The sequence below is a fragment of the Octopus bimaculoides genome, chromosome 2 (genome assembly GCF_001194135.2).
Source record: "Octopus bimaculoides isolate UCB-OBI-ISO-001 chromosome 2, ASM119413v2, whole genome shotgun sequence".
Classification (NCBI taxonomy): Eukaryota; Metazoa; Mollusca; class Cephalopoda; order Octopoda; family Octopodidae; genus Octopus; species Octopus bimaculoides.
In genome coordinates, this window is record NC_068982.1 from 95890761 (window position 1) to 95908412 (window position 17652).

Here is a 17652-nt window from a genome sequence, read left to right on the forward strand (position 1 = left end):
TTTCTCTCTCTCTCTTTCTCTCTCTCTCTCTTTCTCTCTCTCTCTTTCTCTCTCTCTCTTTCTCTCTCTCTCTTTCTCTCTCTCTCTCTCTCTATATATATATATACGTGTGTGTATATAGATAGATATGTGTATCTGTGTGTGTATACATATGTGTATGTGTGTATATATATATTGATATGTGTATCTGTATGTATATATATATATATATATATATATACACACACACATATAGGTGTGTGTGTGTGTATAGATATGTGTATGGGTGTATGTTTATTTATTTATTCTATATATATATGTGTGTGTGTATATGTATATATAGTGTGTATTTTTGTGTATAGATATTGATATGTGTATCTGTGTGCGTGTGTGTGTATATATATATATATGTAAATATATGCATATATCCATACATATCTGTACATAGCTACATCTATATGTATACATACAAGCATATATGGGTACATATATATACATATATATATACATATATATATACACATATATATATATACATGTGTGTGTATATATATGTATATATATATGTAGATAGATTTGTGCATCTGTGTGTATGCATATATATAGATATATGTATATATGTATGTGTGTGTGTGTGTGTGTATATATATATATATATATATATTTATATAGATAGATAGATAGATAGATATGTGTATCTGTGTATGATAGAATATAAATAGATTGTAGCTACAGCCAGCTGGTAGAAATTATACTCCAAGAACTGCTTGAGTAATGTTTGTAAGAATTATTTGGTAAGTGTGAAATAGAAGTTATGCTAGTTATTGCCTTAAGTCTGAACAACTTTTATATATTTCTGTCTGCCAGGTGTTCAATAAGACAGGAATAAATGTTTGAATGATGCTTTAGAAAAAAACCTTGTCAGAATTGTCATCCCTACATCAATCTTATCTGTTCAGTGTTGTTGGAACAAAATTTGTTGGTCCATATTTCTAACTGCCATTATTCAGCTCAAATGTTGTACTTGAAAAGCCTTTCACCAAGATAGTAAGTGGAAGATATATGGCAAGAAATATATCAAATTGAAACTTGTTCAAAACTCTGCCTGTATCCAACATATCTTCATGAAATCATTTTCAAATATCGTACTTAGTTTGTATAGCTGCACCAATTATTTTAAAGATATTAGGGGTTCTTTGTGCTTGCTTGTTTAGCAGCAATTTCAATACTACAGTTCTGTGTAAAAATTCTTGTAAGAAACCAGATGTTTGGATAGGCTGCCCTTAAATATTCAGCATCATATTCTGGTAGTAATTGTTGGCACTCCATCGCTTACTACATCGAGGGTTCCAGTTGATCTGATCAACGGAACAGCCTGCTTGTGAAATTAACGTGCAAGTGGCTGAGCGCTCCACAGACACGTGTACCCTTAACGTAGTTCTCGGGGATGTTCAGCATGACACACTGTGACAAGGCTGACCCTTTGAATTATAGGCACAACAGAAACAGGAAGTAAGAGTGAGAGAAAGTTGTGGTGAAAGAGTACAGCAGGGTTCGCCACCATCCCCTGCCAGAGCCTCATGGAGCTTTAGGTGTTTTTGCTCAATAAACACTCAGAACACCCGGTCTGGGAATCAAAACCGCGATCCTATGACCACGAGTCCGCTGCCCTAACCACTGGGCCATTGCGCCTCCGCACTGGTAGTAATTACCAAAGTTAAATCTACAAGCTGAATGAAATTGTACTTAGCCTTAACTCTCCTATTTTACTCTCTCTGTATGTGTGTGTGTGTGTATTTTTATCGTGTCATTATCCGTGTTGTTTTATAGCCACTTTCCTTGCAAACTGGTTTCCTAAAGTTGCAAGTTGTCATGCACATCACAACCCTTATTCTGTATACCATAACACTATCCCACATGAACCCCAAAGAAGAGGCCATTGCAGTGTTATCTAAATTATCTACCAACTACAATAATGAGGTCACTGTTATTTGTTTTGAGCATGGTCTACAGGTCTCATAGAAGCAGTCTTTCTATACATCTGCCAATACTAAGTGCATCGTGTAATTTGCCTTTGTCACTTTCATGTCATCACCAAAGCAGTCATTCATTAACAACAAATCTTTGTAATTGTGACTGTCACTTCAGTAATAGATTCTCATTAAGCATTTAAATTTTCATCTCTGTTAAGACTGAAGTTGTATTATAGTTTTGTTTCTTTCAGCAGCATTACTTTTTTTATATAATCTTTTCCTAAACATTTAGTAAAGGACATGTGATCACCTGATCAATTCTTGTTTACATGTTAGGTCTGTCCTTCGAGCATTTATAAGACTTTTTTTTTAAATTTCTTTTACCATCGACCTTTTACCATTTTAAGGTCATGAACTTGTCAGACATAAATAAGCAAGAGGAAGAGAAACAGGAACTTGGCACCAAATAAAAGTGCACTCAACAGAAGGAAAAACCAGTAGTGCCAGACAAGAGCTCCTTCAGATGAAGTCACTGTATGTTTGACTACAACTCCCACGTGGGCCTCTACAGCCACAGCAGATGCTGCACCACCATCAACAGCTGACACGATTTTTTGGGGTGCAGATCTATGGTCTCTTGAGACCAACAGATGCCTACTACTATTACATTTTTTCTAGATTTCTTGCAGTTCTCACTAGAGACACATTTCTTCCCAGTTTCTTTTCATCTGTTATAGTTTTGTGCTAGTTATTTCCCATATCTGGACTGAAGCATCAACGTTATTACTAAACTATGGTATTGAAATCAGTGCCTGTCTATTGTTGATTAAAGTAGATACCAGTCATGTATTAGAATTGATTTATTTGACAATGCTTCTTGAATTATTTGGCCTTCTGCTAAAAATTACAAACTATTGTGGATAGTCATGAATTTTGGAAAAATCTGAGCACCAGACTAAATTCCTTAGTTTCATATTTCCATAATCAAATACTGCTGGTGTGAGCCACTTTTTACTCTTCTATTGTTCAGTACCCTGGCTTATACTCTCTTCATTGTATATAAAACTGTCAAGTGAAATTAGCAGGGCATTGTAAATCAGTAGCTAGAGCACACCAAATGAAATGCTTAAGTATTCAAAGTCTCACCGTGGAGGAGCAATGGCCCAGTGGTTAGGGCAGCGGACTCGCGGTCATTGGATCGCGGTTTCGATTCCCAGACTGGGAGTTGTGAGTGTTTGAGTGAAAACACCTAAAGCTTCATGAGGCTCCGGCAGGGGATGGTGGCGAACCCTGCTGTACTCTTTCACCACAACTTTCTCTCACTCTTTCTTCCTGTTTCTGTTGTGCCTGTAATTCAAAGGGTCAGCCTCGTCACACTGTGTCACACTGAATATCCCTGAGAACTATGTTAAGTCTCACCAAGATTGACTTAGTCTCTTATCTCCTTATGGAGCCAGTAAGTACCAGTAATATGCGAATATTGATATTATCTTGTTTAAAGATTTTATTCATCGTAATTGCTTTCCTCCCATATTCCTGAAACCTGATAGTTTCTTAAACCAATACATAACATCCAAATTGGAATTCTTAGGCAAGTTTTGATTTATAGCTAACACTGGAAGTCAGAGAAGTCTTGAGACATAAACATTATAAAAACATTCCAGTAGGTTGCCTATCATGATAAACATTCACAACATTGTTTATGAGTATAGTTAAAATTATGTACTTCTGGAAAGAATTTCTATACTGTTTGATTTGCTACTTTGCATGTCAGATCTTTGTATAAAGTAATTTTGAGTGAACAAAACAAATACAGTGGTTGTACAATGAATTGAATACTGCGAATTAAAAACCAGAGTTCATAGTCAGCCATTTTATTTCCTTTAGGAAAGACTTGGGTATTACTTTTCTACCTTCACAGAATACAAAAGTCAAATATCAACCAAAGAGCAATCACCCTGTCAACATAACACTGAAAACAGTAGCCAAAATTTTAATTATATAGATGTAAATTTATCTTTAGATACAATGATGAAGATATAACTGATAGTTCTCCTGCTTTCATTCAATAAGCATGATATCCTAGTTCACCTTCAACGTACGCACAATATCCTGGCCCTCCCTCAGTGTACACACAATATCTTAAACATGATCACTGCTGTAAAGGTGGACATGTACCTAGAGTTAGTCGTATAACAAAGTTATTTCGCCAGCTAGAGATAGCAGCCAAATCTCTCGTATGACACATGGAAAGGAGATAATGGATATTGTAGTTCTAGGTACACTATGCCTGAAAAAAAATCTTGGCTTGATTAACTTTGATAATAGTCTGCTCAGAGCTGGCCTAGGGTTAAAGAACAGTAACTCAGGTGGGAGAGAATGCCTGGACTATTGAAGGAACAATTGTGAGTCTAACAATTTAGCATTTATTGAATCAAATACAACCCTAACTGAAATTCACTATTAAATAAAGCATAAGGAATGTATTTTTCACTTACTGCCTTGCTTGTTCATTACTTTATAATTAGTTTATTAGTTTATAACTTTAAACTAATTATTTTATTAGCTTTCTGTTCTAACTCATGTTGGATGCATTTGTAATGAATCTTCTGATGAATCTCAGTATTAGATTTGACTTTTTAAATAATTTGTTGCTCCCCCTATTACTAATCACTACCATGGCGCAAGTTTGGTAAAATCGTTTTGGCAAAATACCAGTTTTCAAATTTAGGAATTCCTCTTGCCATGTCAATTGAAATAAGAATTTGATCAGGTGGCTATATATAAACTAATCAGTATTTCTCATTAAATGGCATGAAATAATTGTTTTTCAACAGTTGGTTATGATTTGTAATATTTTAATTAATATTAAAGACTTTTATCTTTTACATTTCAAAGATTACAAATTTAACATTTTTTTTCTTTTTAGTTTCCCTGTTTGTTATTCTTTGGAAATCCACCCACTTGAGATTTTTAATAATGATGGTGTGAACTTGGAACATCTAATTAGTACAATCCCTGGTATCAAAATTTCAAGTGGAAAATTGGGAGTGAAGAAGATTCAGTATGCAGAAAGCAAGTCAAATCAATTTGTTTTATCAAGCCATAGTTCTAACACCAATGGTATATCAAGATCTTTGTTTTTCATCTCTCCATTATTTTCAGAATTTTAATTTTTCTACAGGATTTCAAAGCTCTATAGACTAAACATGTACCTAGAGTCATTCTTACAACAAAGTTATTTGACCAGCTAGAGATAGCAGCCAAATCTCACTCATATAACACATGGAAAGAAGATAATGGATATTGTAGTTCTAGGTACACTATGCCTGAAAAAAACCTTGGCTTGATTAATTTTGATAATAGTCTGCTCAGAGCTGGCCTAGGGCTAAAAGAACAGTAACTCAGGTGGGAGAGAATGCCTGGACTATTGAAGGAACAATTGTGAGTTTAACAAGTTGGAGTTTATTGAATCAAATTGTCCTTCAATTAGGTATTTACCTAGTTATTTATGTTACCTTTCTCTCAAAGGTGTTCTATATAGTAAAGCTGAACTGAAAGTCCTCTGAGTCTCTAAATAGGATGATAGTCTGAATTAAGTTACATCATATGAGTACTGCAACTCACACCTCCATGTTAATGAAACCTTTGTCTCACATACAAACTGTTGTGAACTGCAACTTTTCAATGATTTAGCTAGGTGTACACTCAGCTTTGAGAAAAGTGTCTTGTCCAAAAATAGAACATCATCTACAATAAAATATAGACTGTCAACCAGTAGAGAAATGTTGGCTAATCTATAAGATGTAGTGTTTTAAATGCTTCATATTCCATTTCTTCATTTAACATCCACTGTTCCATGCTTGCATGTGTCAGATAGAATTTGTTGAGGCAGATTTTCTATGACTGGATGCCTTTCCTGTCATTCACACATGCTTCTAAGCAAAGTAATATTCTTTCTGTAGCCAAACACATTTTTCACAGAAGACAGGAAACTAACAATATTGCTTGTATAACAGTGATGCTCATTTACAACCACAGTTTCAAGACGAGGACAAACTAGTTTCTTTCAGTTTTTCTACCAAATCCATTCAGAAAACTTTGGTCAACCTAGGGCTGTAGTAGCAGGCTCTTGCTCAAGATCATATACTTGGGAGATAAGCTTCTTAGCCACAGAACCATACTTGTGACTATGAAGCAATATTTAGTTTTAGAACAACTTGTAGCTTGACTTTGATGAAATATAAATTCTAGTTTTTTTTTTTAGTGTTTGATTTTGAATTATCATTCCCTTCCGAAATCAGAAAATGTATATAAATTTAGACAGTGGAATATTTTTTCAAATTCCAAATTATATATATATTGAAATTAGTTCTTCATTGTTTAACTCCCAAGCCAGTCCTGATTGGACAGACCTATTATCAAAACTATTTCTAGATACACCGACCTAACTTTTTCAGATATTGAACTTTAGATGCATTGTTTTGTTTCATTGCTATGCTATATCTACTTTTTAGCCATCACTTTTTATGACTGGATGTTAACATATCTCTATACTTTTTGTGATAGGGAAGCTGGGAAAAGCCAAACCTACTTCAACCCTTGAATTAGGATTTTGTCAGCAATTGTGCTCCATCTTTTACTGTTGGTTTAAAAAAAAATCTGTTAAATTATATTGTACAATATGGCAATGAAACAAAGCATTTAACACAGCAGTAATCATATTTGAACTAGCTGCTTAGAAAGCATTATATATTCAAATTAGGCTATCCAGTTTACTTAACAGTGGGTTATAAGCAGTGTACTCATGAACTGTATAAAGTGTGCACAATCCCTGATAAAAACTAAATCCACGGATTGAAACATGGCAAAAGTATGTTTTCACATTTGTTAAATACAGTTAGTTTTAAATAAATATCCATAGATATGATACAGTTGGCACTCCGTCGCTTACGACGTCGAGGGTTCCAGTTGATCCGATCAACGGAACAGCCTGCTCGTGAAATTAACGTGCAAATGGCTGAGCACTCCACAGACGCGTGTACCCTTAACGTAGTTCTCGGGGATATTCAGCGTGACACAGTGTGACAAGACTGACCCTTTGAATTACAGGCACAACAGAAACAGGAAGTAAGAATGAGAGAAAGTTGTGGTGAAAGAGTACCGCAGGGTTCACCACCATCCCCTGCCGGAGCCTCATGGAGCTTTAGGTGTTTTCGCTCAATAAACATTCACAACGCCCAGTCTGGGAATCGAAACCGCGATCCTATGACCGCGAGTCCGCTGCCCTAACCACTGGGCCATTGCACCTCCACTGATATGATACAGTATACAAATGTCATATCAAATCCATCAAGGACTGTATCATCCAGCTTTTCCTTTTAGGTAGCAGGTTGCCAAATGTTTTACATCTCACAATATTGGAAAGCTTGTTACTGATATTTTAAGCTTGTTACTGATATTGAAAGTACTTTTCTGATTGTTCCCATCTAAAATATTATTTACTAATGTTGAATGGAATATCATTTACTTGATGAATAATATTTGAATTTTATATAAACATTGTTGATAGATATGTAAAGTTTTTAATTGGAATGTTTTCTTAATAAAGATATTGATTTCAATGCAGATACGGCTGAATGGACTTATACACCTCCGAATAATTCCTCTTTTACACAACAACTTAATCAGATCAGTAGAGAAGTGGTAGATCTGCTTAAACATGCTCCAAACTGCCAGATACCGTTCAGTAAATTTATTCCAGAATATCACCACCATTTTGGTCGACAATGCCGAGTAGCTGACTATGGCTATACCAAATTAGTTGAACTTTTGGAGGCCATTCCTCACGTTGTACAGGTTAGTATCTTGAAAGATCTGTTTACCTTTTTTTCGTACTTTTATTTGGGGTAGTGGAAATTTTCCTATTTTCTCTTATTCTTTAATAATGTCATGTTAAATATTGGTAACATTTATTAGATCCTTGGAAATGGTGAAAAGCGAGTACTTACGCTTAGCCACAAAGCACAAATACGCCGGTTTACAGCAGATCTACTGAAAGTTTTAAAACTTCAAAGCAATAAGGAAATAAGCCTTTCAGAATTTCCTTCAGCTTATGGTAAGAAATTTAACTTAATTCTTTTTGTTGTACATAAATTACAAATTTCTTTCACTTGCAAAACATAGATGTTTGATTTTATCATAATCTTGTATTCTTTCATTTCTTTGACTTTTAATTAATTACATGGGATAATTCAGATTGTTGAGATACCTCTCCGCTGCCCATTTTTAGTAAGATAAAGCTATTAAAGAAATATTAGGTGGAAGTTTAAACTAATAGCTTTCAATGACATCAGTTATGTGATGCAAGTTAAATATTGATGGTAAACTCTTGCATTAACCACTAAAGGATTAAGAAAGAGTATTTGCTATTTTGGAACTTAAGTTTGTGTTCTATTTTACATCGACGTATACATTATAAATGATATACATATTATTTTAGTCTAGTGTTGTCTAGTGCGTATATCGATCCAAGTTATATATATTTGTATATACAAGATGTGATGAGTAAGTTGTCACCATTTTATATTTTTAATTTTGTGCATGTGCTTTTTTTTTTTTTTTTTTTTTTTTTTGCTACACAATATAGTAGGGCCAGTTGGTCACCATCTGTGAGACAAACAGCACCATAACACAATTTACTCTGCCAGAAATTTATAAACAACATGCTGTACTGCTTGGCATTCATGCCAGTAGCTCCAATATGACCATTTCAGAGTGTTTGGGTGTCAATTTGAGTACAGTGCAGAAGATTTAGAAAGAGTTGGATGAGTCTTATGGTGATTACAAAGGTACAGTAGCTTGGAAAACTCACTCTGATCATTCTGATCTGAAAAGCACTCCTGAATTTGTTAGTGATTGCCAAGCCATGATTGGCAACAATCTCTCCAAGTCAATCAGGTCCATCACCAGGGACATGGAAGTTTCTTAACAGGCAGGTAGTGCATGAATACATTTGGTATTCTCATGCAAGATGAGAAAGGGCCAACTTTTATCCCAAGCCATCAATAACAAGAGGAAAGCCTGCTACAAAGCTTTTCAACAACCTCAAGCATCCTTTCCAACCAAACATGCTTTCGTACTTCTTAGACGAGAAAAATTTGTCAGAATCAGATGGTGAACACACAGGACAACCATTGTTTTGCCATGTCCCCAAAACATGTACCAAGAGTGATAAAGTCAAACATCCAATAAACATCATGGTGTTTGGAGTGATCACTAATGATGGCAATGTTATGCCTCCATTCATCTTCCCACAGCTTCACTCAACATGGATGCCTACATCAAGTGCCTGGAGGAGGTAGTGCTGCCTTGGGTCAAGAGAGTGGCTGCTGGAAGACCCTATGTCTGGCAACAGGACTCTGCACCATGTCATATGAGCAGGAAAACCCAGTCATGGCCATCAGACAATTTCTACAACCACATCACCCCTAGCATCTGGCCATCTAACTCCCCAGACTGCAAACCCTCTTGATTATGTGTGGGACGCAGTTGAGTGAGAGATCAACAAAACTCCTTGTAACACCAGAGATGAACTGAAGGCAAGAATTATAGCAGCATTCACCAACTTAAGCAAGGACACCATCCAGAAGAGTTGCAGGAGATTCCGAAGTCGTCTGGAGGCCATGGTTGGTGCCAATGGCGATTTTATTGAATGAATATACTCCTTAGTATTTCAAGATGTTTTTATGTAATTTTGGTAAATATATTTGTTAAAATGAGATGTCTGTGTTGTTTTCATTTTTGCATAATTTAGACAGCAATTTACCACACCCAGTATGTGTGTGTGTGTGTGTGTGTGTGCATATTTGGAAGCTATATCTCTGTGAAGTTTATCAAATTAATTCCTGGCACTCAATGGTTTATGAAACAAAGGCCCAGTTCAATTAAAACTTGGATGGAGGATGAAAGTTGAGAACAAGTGTTTAGACTGGCTGATGAAAGCTACATTGGGAAGAATTCCAGCAGTTAATCATTTCCTGTTGTTTAATGTTATAAAGTGGACAGGAAAATAAGTAATATGCCATGAATTGTTTAATATTAAAATACTAAGTTCTGCTTATTGATTTTTTTTTTCTCTTTTTCACTGTTATCATCATTAGAGAGAATTCTAGAAAAACCATGGAATGTAAAAGAATATGGTGTTTGTTACATTGAAGATCTCCTCTCAGACGTTCCACCTGCAACATTATTGGTAAATCTCGGGTTTTTGTTTTATTTGCAGCCATTACAGCTAAGACAAGCACATTTTTTAGTCATTTTTCTTTTTCATTTTTAAACCATATATACTACAGAGCAAAATTATATTTTTTTCTTTGCTTAAAATAATTTGAGATTAACACATACTTTAGAGAGGAATTATTATGCCTAATGTAAGCAAAAATCAAAATCTACTTTTGTTTTTAAATGCCAATGTTTTTTTCTATAGAGAATTTTAGATAGCTTTCTTAAACGATTCATAAGTTATGTAACTAACTAAAATTAACTTCTGTATCTTATCTCTCTGATTAATTGGCATTTCTTACCACAACCATCTTGAGTTTATACAATTTGAATATTTTAAGAGTCAGACTTCAAATAACCACATTTACCACACTTTGTTAATTTACACACCAGTTATCTTATCCTTGAGAACTTTGAAAGTGATATCATTGTCCCTGACATTAGCAAACCTTATGACCATGCTTTGTGTAAGAACTTTCTAGCTAACCTAACCAGTTATCAATTTTACCTGTCTTGGTCTGAAAGTGTGTGTGTGTGTGTGTATATATATATATATATATATATATATATATATATATAGGTGAGAGTTGGTATGTGAAAGCACGTGGTTGGATGTATAAAACACAAAATAGTATGAAAAACTACAGAAGACTTGTATTATATGGTTAAAGAATATATTTAAATCATGTTAAGAAAATGTTATAAAATTTTGTGTGTAGTGACATTGTTTTTGGAGAAATATCTGGTTTTGTATTTTCTTTTCAAATTTCTCATTTTTTACCGATATTGTCATCTCCTCGCTATATGTCTGTATATACGTCTATATCAATATACCTCTAAACTGATACAATTGATTTAACATCCACTTTTCCCTGCTTGCATGAGTCAGATGGAATCTTTTGAGGCAGACTTTTTGCAGATGGATGTCTTTCTTGTCTCCAACCTTCACTTGTTTTATAACCAAACATGTTTTCACTAAAGATTGGAATCAAATGACACCACTTGTATGATGGTGATACTCATTTACAACTATCATGTGATGTCTAGTCAAGGCAGCTCACACACACAGGCTTCTTTCAATTTACCATCTCCATTTACAAGGCTTTGGTCAGCCCAGGGCTATAATAGACACCTTTCTGAGGTGCTGTGCAATAGAACTGAACCTAAAACATGGTTGGAAAGGAGAACACTTAACCACACAGTTATGGCTGCATCTTCAGCATAGATCATGTTCTCTGAGACTTAAAGTAAATACCACTGGCATGATTAAGTGTTTATTAGGAAAATGTAGCCATAAGGCAGTTAACTATTGATGTTGCTCAATGTCACCTACAAATATAAAACGTGTTGGACAATATATTCAACATTTTTATAATTCCTATAATAAAGAAATTTGAATTAAAGTATATCATTTGTAGATGGATATTTTGTCTGTTTGCATGTGATAATACTGAAGGTTTTATAATTCCAGGTGAACGAAGATTCAGACCCAATCCTCTCAGCACCCAAAAGAAGTAAGTATATATTCTGTTAATCTTTCACTAGTTTTTCATTGGATTATGACCATGCTGGGGTACAATCTTTAAGAATTGTAGCTGATTGTATTTACTCCAGTACTTATTTCAATCTGGTAGTTATTCTGTTTATCAGTTACTTTTTTATGTAAATGGAAGTAACTTGATGCATGCACAAATGCCACATGCATTGCATGTACGTCATGTACATTGCACACGTGACAAGCTCACCCCATGTATTTCACATGCACTGCACGTACACGTGCTACACATCCCAACCCACCATGTATGCCTTAATCTCCCACCACACTTGCACACCTGTTACATGTGCATGCTACTTACAAGTACAGTGGCTGTCATGCACCACACACACACACACACACACACACACACACACACACACACATGTTGTAAAGCATTGAGGTATTCTGGGATTCTATGCAGTTTTTAACTATCAAATTTCCCTTATTTGCCTATGGTACTGCAGAGTGGGATTGAACCCATAATCTTGCTGCTGTCAAACTTCTTAACCACATTGTCTGTGCCTATATCTTAATTTTGTCACTTTGTCTGAGAGATGAGCTATTAGTAGTCTAGGAAGTGGCACACATTTGATTCATGAATTTATGGCTATGCAGTTTGAATTTTCTGTAAAATAAAAATATCCACTTGGATGTTAAGCCATAGCTAGTGGTCATCTTATTGAATGAGCAGATGTATGTTATGTACAGCTTGTTATATGCACATTCTACTCTTAAAAGTCTACTGAAGTGGGGGGGTTAAAACAGCTACTGTTATTCACCTAATTCAGAGGAGATAGTAGTTCATATAAACAAGTAGATTGTATGAGGAAAGAATTAGGATAGTAATCAGGTAGGCAGATGTAGAGCAAATAACTTGTGACAAGGTAGCTGAATGAGATTTTATGGAATTGTCAATCCAATTAAACAGCACAAAAATATTGATGAACGATTGGAGAGATACTGATATGCAGACTCATCTTAGCTTTTTGTATAAGAAATATGGATGTTAAATTAATGTTGAAGAGTTGTGCCTGACAAAAGCAATTAGTCAGTCTCATATAGCAATATTTCAGAACAACAGTTCTTGGATGCCTAATCAAAACCTGTTGTAAATAAATGCATTGGTTACGTACAACTCTAGTATGACTTAAAGTTCATGTTTGTTAGTGTGGGAGAGTAGCAATGTCTCTGACAGTGTAAGCAACTTGGCTAGCTCAAGGGTGACTAAGCTTTCATTCCAAAAGTAATAGTTCTTTATACAGGTTATATTTGATGCAATTTTTCTAAAGCAATCGTTGGAAAAGATTAATCTTCTAAAGACATAACTTATGCCAGATTAACATCTTAATTGGGAAATGCTTCAACTTAATGCTTTGGAAACCAGGAAAATGTTCTCCCATTATGTGGATCATAAAATTTCAGTTTATGGCATAAAATGTTACAGCATGGGATTATTTGTATGTGATGGAAATTGGCCCAATAATGATAACCACTGCTTGTTAATGAGCCACAGAACAAAACTTTTTTACCCTGGATTATGATCTGTAACTATTACTACAACAGCTACCCTTTGCTCTTTTCTTATTCCAGTGGTTGGAATCATCCTCTACCAACTGGACAGGGTATCTCCTACAGCCAACCTCAACTGGGAATAGCTGTGACTACCATCTCTTCTCCCTACAATCTTGCAGAAGGCTTTTGTATATGGCATTGCTTCCATTCAAAAGCTTGATAATACTCTTCTTCCCATAAGACAGTAAACTCGGTTAAGATAATTTTCTTTGCCTTTTCAGACCACAAAACTATATCTGGCCTCAGGGTTGTCTGGACAACCTGGGGGGAAACTCCAATCTTTCCCCCTGATATTCTTTCATATTCCATGATTGGAACCCATGTAATTATTTGTCTTTACTGGACTTTTGCCTTCCTTCATGAAATTGCTGGTGGGTTTTTTCCCCTACTGATGGTGGTTTTTGAACCTTTCCTGTTTCAGAATGTTATCAAGTCTTGCACATTGTCATGGCACCATTTCAAAGGTTCCAGTCTTCACAGGCCTTATCCATGTAACCCTCCTTCTAGAGAGAACCAATTTAGCTGCCAGTTCTTGCCCTTTCTTCCATCAGGTAGATGTCTTATGTTGTTGGAAATAAGAGCAACTGAGACCTTGCCATCTTGTAAATATAAATTCCTATGATGTCACAAAGCTTCAGCATACATTCAGCTTGTGTGGTTCAGGTTGCTCGCTAACAGCCCCCCACCCCACCCCGAATCTTGTGATGGTACCTAAATGTCTGACTGGCTCATCCTGGAAGTCCCTATACATCATTACAACTCTACACTTTGCAACCTTGAATTCCTTCACCATAAATAAAATCTGAACTGCTCCAGCTTATGTGCAAGGCCTATTGAAGTGAAGCTTGTAGGTATTTGTTTACTTTCCTCTCTACTCTTTCTACTTGTCATTGGAATCTCATACATTGTCAATATCCACATATCTTAGAAGCAGTCCATGTTGATAGAGCCATTCCTTGTATTTTACTGGAAGCCCTGATCTTTCAATCTTCCTCAGCCACTCATCTGATCTGCCTGCTTCTCAGTATTAGTGACATTGCTTCTATCGGTGAATTGTCAAACCACTTTCCAAGGCATTTGATTGGATTTTCCTCTATTGATGGAATAGCCTCGCCTTGCACTTGCACCTTGATTCTGTTTAACTTGCCTCTCCTAATCACCAAAGTCTTAGATTTCTTGGGCTTAAATTTCATTCTATCCCATGTTGCCATGTGTTCAAGTGAAGCCAGCACCTGTTCCATTTCCACATAGATTGTGGTTGTCACTGTAAGATCAGCCATGAAAGCCCTTATTGTATGTTGTTGACTGCCTGATTCCATTGTTGTTCCTTGAACTTTATCAGTGGCTTTTATAAGATTCATTCCCATAATGAAAAGGATGGGGGTGGAGGACTGTGCAACCAATTGGAATTCCTTTCTCCAGGTTTTGCCACTGAGTTGTAAAACAGGCTGCTTTGAAACACAATTGGATGCCTCAAGATTACAACATTGTTTTTCCTGATGGCAAAACTTACTCCCAGCTATATTGAATTTACAATAAATTTGACCCTACTTGTATGTAGTATTGAGTATTCTCATTATTAAATTTATTTTTAAACGTGTGTGTGTGTGTGTGTGTGTGTGTGTGTGTGTGTGTGTGTGTGTGTAGGTTTATACACACACACAGTGAAAGTGCATAGCTTAGTGGTTAGGGTGTTGCACTCATGATTGTGAGATTGTGGGTTTGATTCTCAGACCAGGCATTACCTTGTGTTCTTGAGCAAAGCACTTCATTTCACATTGTTCTGCGATCATTTCGACATCTGACATGTGGCACCTGTTGCATCTGTGAAGATAGTGTTGGTCTGATGGAGAGAGTAAGCTTATGTCTACACAAACATTTGACCACTATAAACAAATCATGTGTGGTTGTTCAGTAATTGGTGAACCCTCATACATTGTCTAATGACGAGTCCCTCATACACACACACACACACACAACAGCAAATCTCAGTAATGCCAGTAATGTCCTCTCAAAGTTTATAAATTCTTATATGTATAAATATAATCCTGGAATACTTCTCCTTTATATATATTTAGATCAGACTGCAGCAGAAATTGCCAGAACCAAGCAGTTTTCACGGGAAGTGGTAGATATCATTCGACACAATCCTCACTGTGAAATGACTTTCAATAAATTCATTCCATCATATCATCACCACTTTGGCCGGCAGTGTAAAGTAGCAGATTATGGTGTAGTAAAACTACTTGAATTGTTTGAATGTATTCCACATGTTGTACAGGTCAGCCTTCCACCTATTTCAAAGAAATCACAAATGCTTTATTTTACTTTTGGTGCATAACTTTTCTATAAATTTTAACCCATAATAGATGAGCAACTATTTTTCTCTGTGGCTTGAATAATTGTTGAGGCATTCTTTAACATGAGACCAATGGTAGCCTTATTACACAAATAGTCCACCAATGTGGTGCTGAACACTTATTCTCATTGTCCAGTGTGTATATGTATGTATCATCATCTCTCTTTCTCCCATTCATTCTCTTCATTTAGCAACCTTTCATAGTGGCGTCTCCAAGTCTCTGCAGCATCATTAAATGCAAGTGAGCCATTATCCATGCAAACACATTTCTCTCCTATGACCTCATGATTCTCACACAGTCTTTCAATACAAAACACTGTCTCTAGTACTTACGACGCAGAATATTGGTAAATTTTTTATCTGCTTCCCATCTGGCTAAGTAAACCTATCTCCTAGCTTCCCTTCTGGCGATCTGATATCATACCCTGCTTCCACTGCACTTCCAGTCCTTCCATGCCTGTTTCTTTTCCCTAATGGCCCTGTCAACAACATTGTTCTGCCACCACATTACCTTAGGTCAAGAGGGGACTTTGCACCAGCCATAGATCTGGTCCCATAAGAACCTTCAGTTGTCCTCCACATTGTGATGTAATATCCTCGTTTTTTGTCAAAAGCTTCAAGTAATATGTCTCTAAATCTCTGTCCATTCAAAGGATCTTTAAGCTTCCAGACCCTTCTTTTCCATGCTGGCTTTCTTCGGGCAGCAATTTAGCCCTGATCCTAAAGTTGCTAACTACTAACCTATGAGGTGGGATGCATTCTTCACATGGGAAAGTTTTGGCATTTATAAGTATCCATCTTTCCCCATTTCCTGGCGAGACTGGTAGGTGAACAGGTGACTGGCAGGTTTCCTGATGTTAGTATTACAGATTATAAGATCATTTGCAACACTTAACTCTAGCAGCTTGGTTCCTTCCTCATTGTGGCAACCAAATCTGTAGCCAACATGTACACCATGGGAGCTCCCTGGATGTTGTCTAGTATGCTCATTGAAGTCATCAGCCACAAAGAGAAGGTCCCTGTCATTCATCGACAAGGTAGTCTGCAAGAGGGTGTCATATAATCGGTCTTTCTGTTCATCAGGTAGCCCTGGCTGAGGGGCATAAGCTGAGATGGTGGTTGCTAATTCATGTTGCAGTACTAGTCTAATCTTAAGTATTCTATCACAGACTCTGACTACCTCGATTATCTTATCAACTTATTTCCCTGTGAGGAGTATACCCATGGCCCCAACTTTATCAGAAAATCTTATACCTATGTCCTTTGCCTGTGAGGAACCTAGCAGAATTTCTTCTCCAACTTCTTGGATGCAGCACAAATCTACACGTCTCCATTCAAGCATCTCAACAACCTCACCAGACCTACCTTTCAATGTACCAACATTGTGCCAGTCTGGGGGTGTGGAAGGTGTAGGCTGACGAGACTCTGGGATGGGGGACAGCAGCATTATGCATCTGAAAGGAAAGCTCGCATTTCGTAGATCTCAAACATACAATAGCCTTCAACCTGCATACAGTACACCATTTTATTCGCTACGTTATCTCTACATTTAACAGGAGATACACTAGGTAGGGGTGGAGGGGGACGGGGGAAGTGTTGCATATAGTAAGCCATTAGAAGTGCTCAAGAGAAAGACATCCAGTATAGGTAAAAGAGGTGGGATGGGAGGGTACACCACAAACAGCAGAACACTGAGGCTTCCCTATTCCCTAGCAGAAGCCAATGTGGCATAACCACAGACAAAGCGAGCTACTAATCAACAGTTGACATGGGAAAGCAAGTGAGACAGGCAGAGAGAGAGAGAGAGAGAGAGAGAGGCAGACAGAGAGAGAGAGACAGGCAGAGAGAGAGAGAGAGAGAGAGAGAGGCAGACAGAGAGAGAGACAGGCAGACACAGAGAGAGAGAGACAGGCAGACACAGAGAGATAGACAGACAGACAGGCAGAGAG

The 17652-nt window shown here is 36.6% G+C and overlaps 1 protein-coding gene across 4 annotated transcripts in view; it reads left to right on the forward strand.

The window, feature by feature from the left end:
- Positions 1 to 17652, forward strand: part of LOC106873218 (meiosis regulator and mRNA stability factor 1) — a 55221-nt gene that overhangs the window by 30174 nt on the left and 7395 nt on the right. For all 4 annotated transcript variants that reach the window (XM_014920473.2, XM_052978479.1, XM_052978480.1 and 1 more), the window contains 6 exons: positions 4882 to 5075; positions 7582 to 7811; positions 7932 to 8070; positions 10115 to 10206; positions 11707 to 11749; positions 15423 to 15625. In XM_014920473.2, the coding sequence (XP_014775959.1) occupies positions 4882 to 5075; positions 7582 to 7811; positions 7932 to 8070; positions 10115 to 10206; positions 11707 to 11749; positions 15423 to 15625 (901 nt within the window). The remainder of the gene's footprint in view (positions 1 to 4881; positions 5076 to 7581; positions 7812 to 7931; positions 8071 to 10114; positions 10207 to 11706; positions 11750 to 15422; positions 15626 to 17652) is intronic.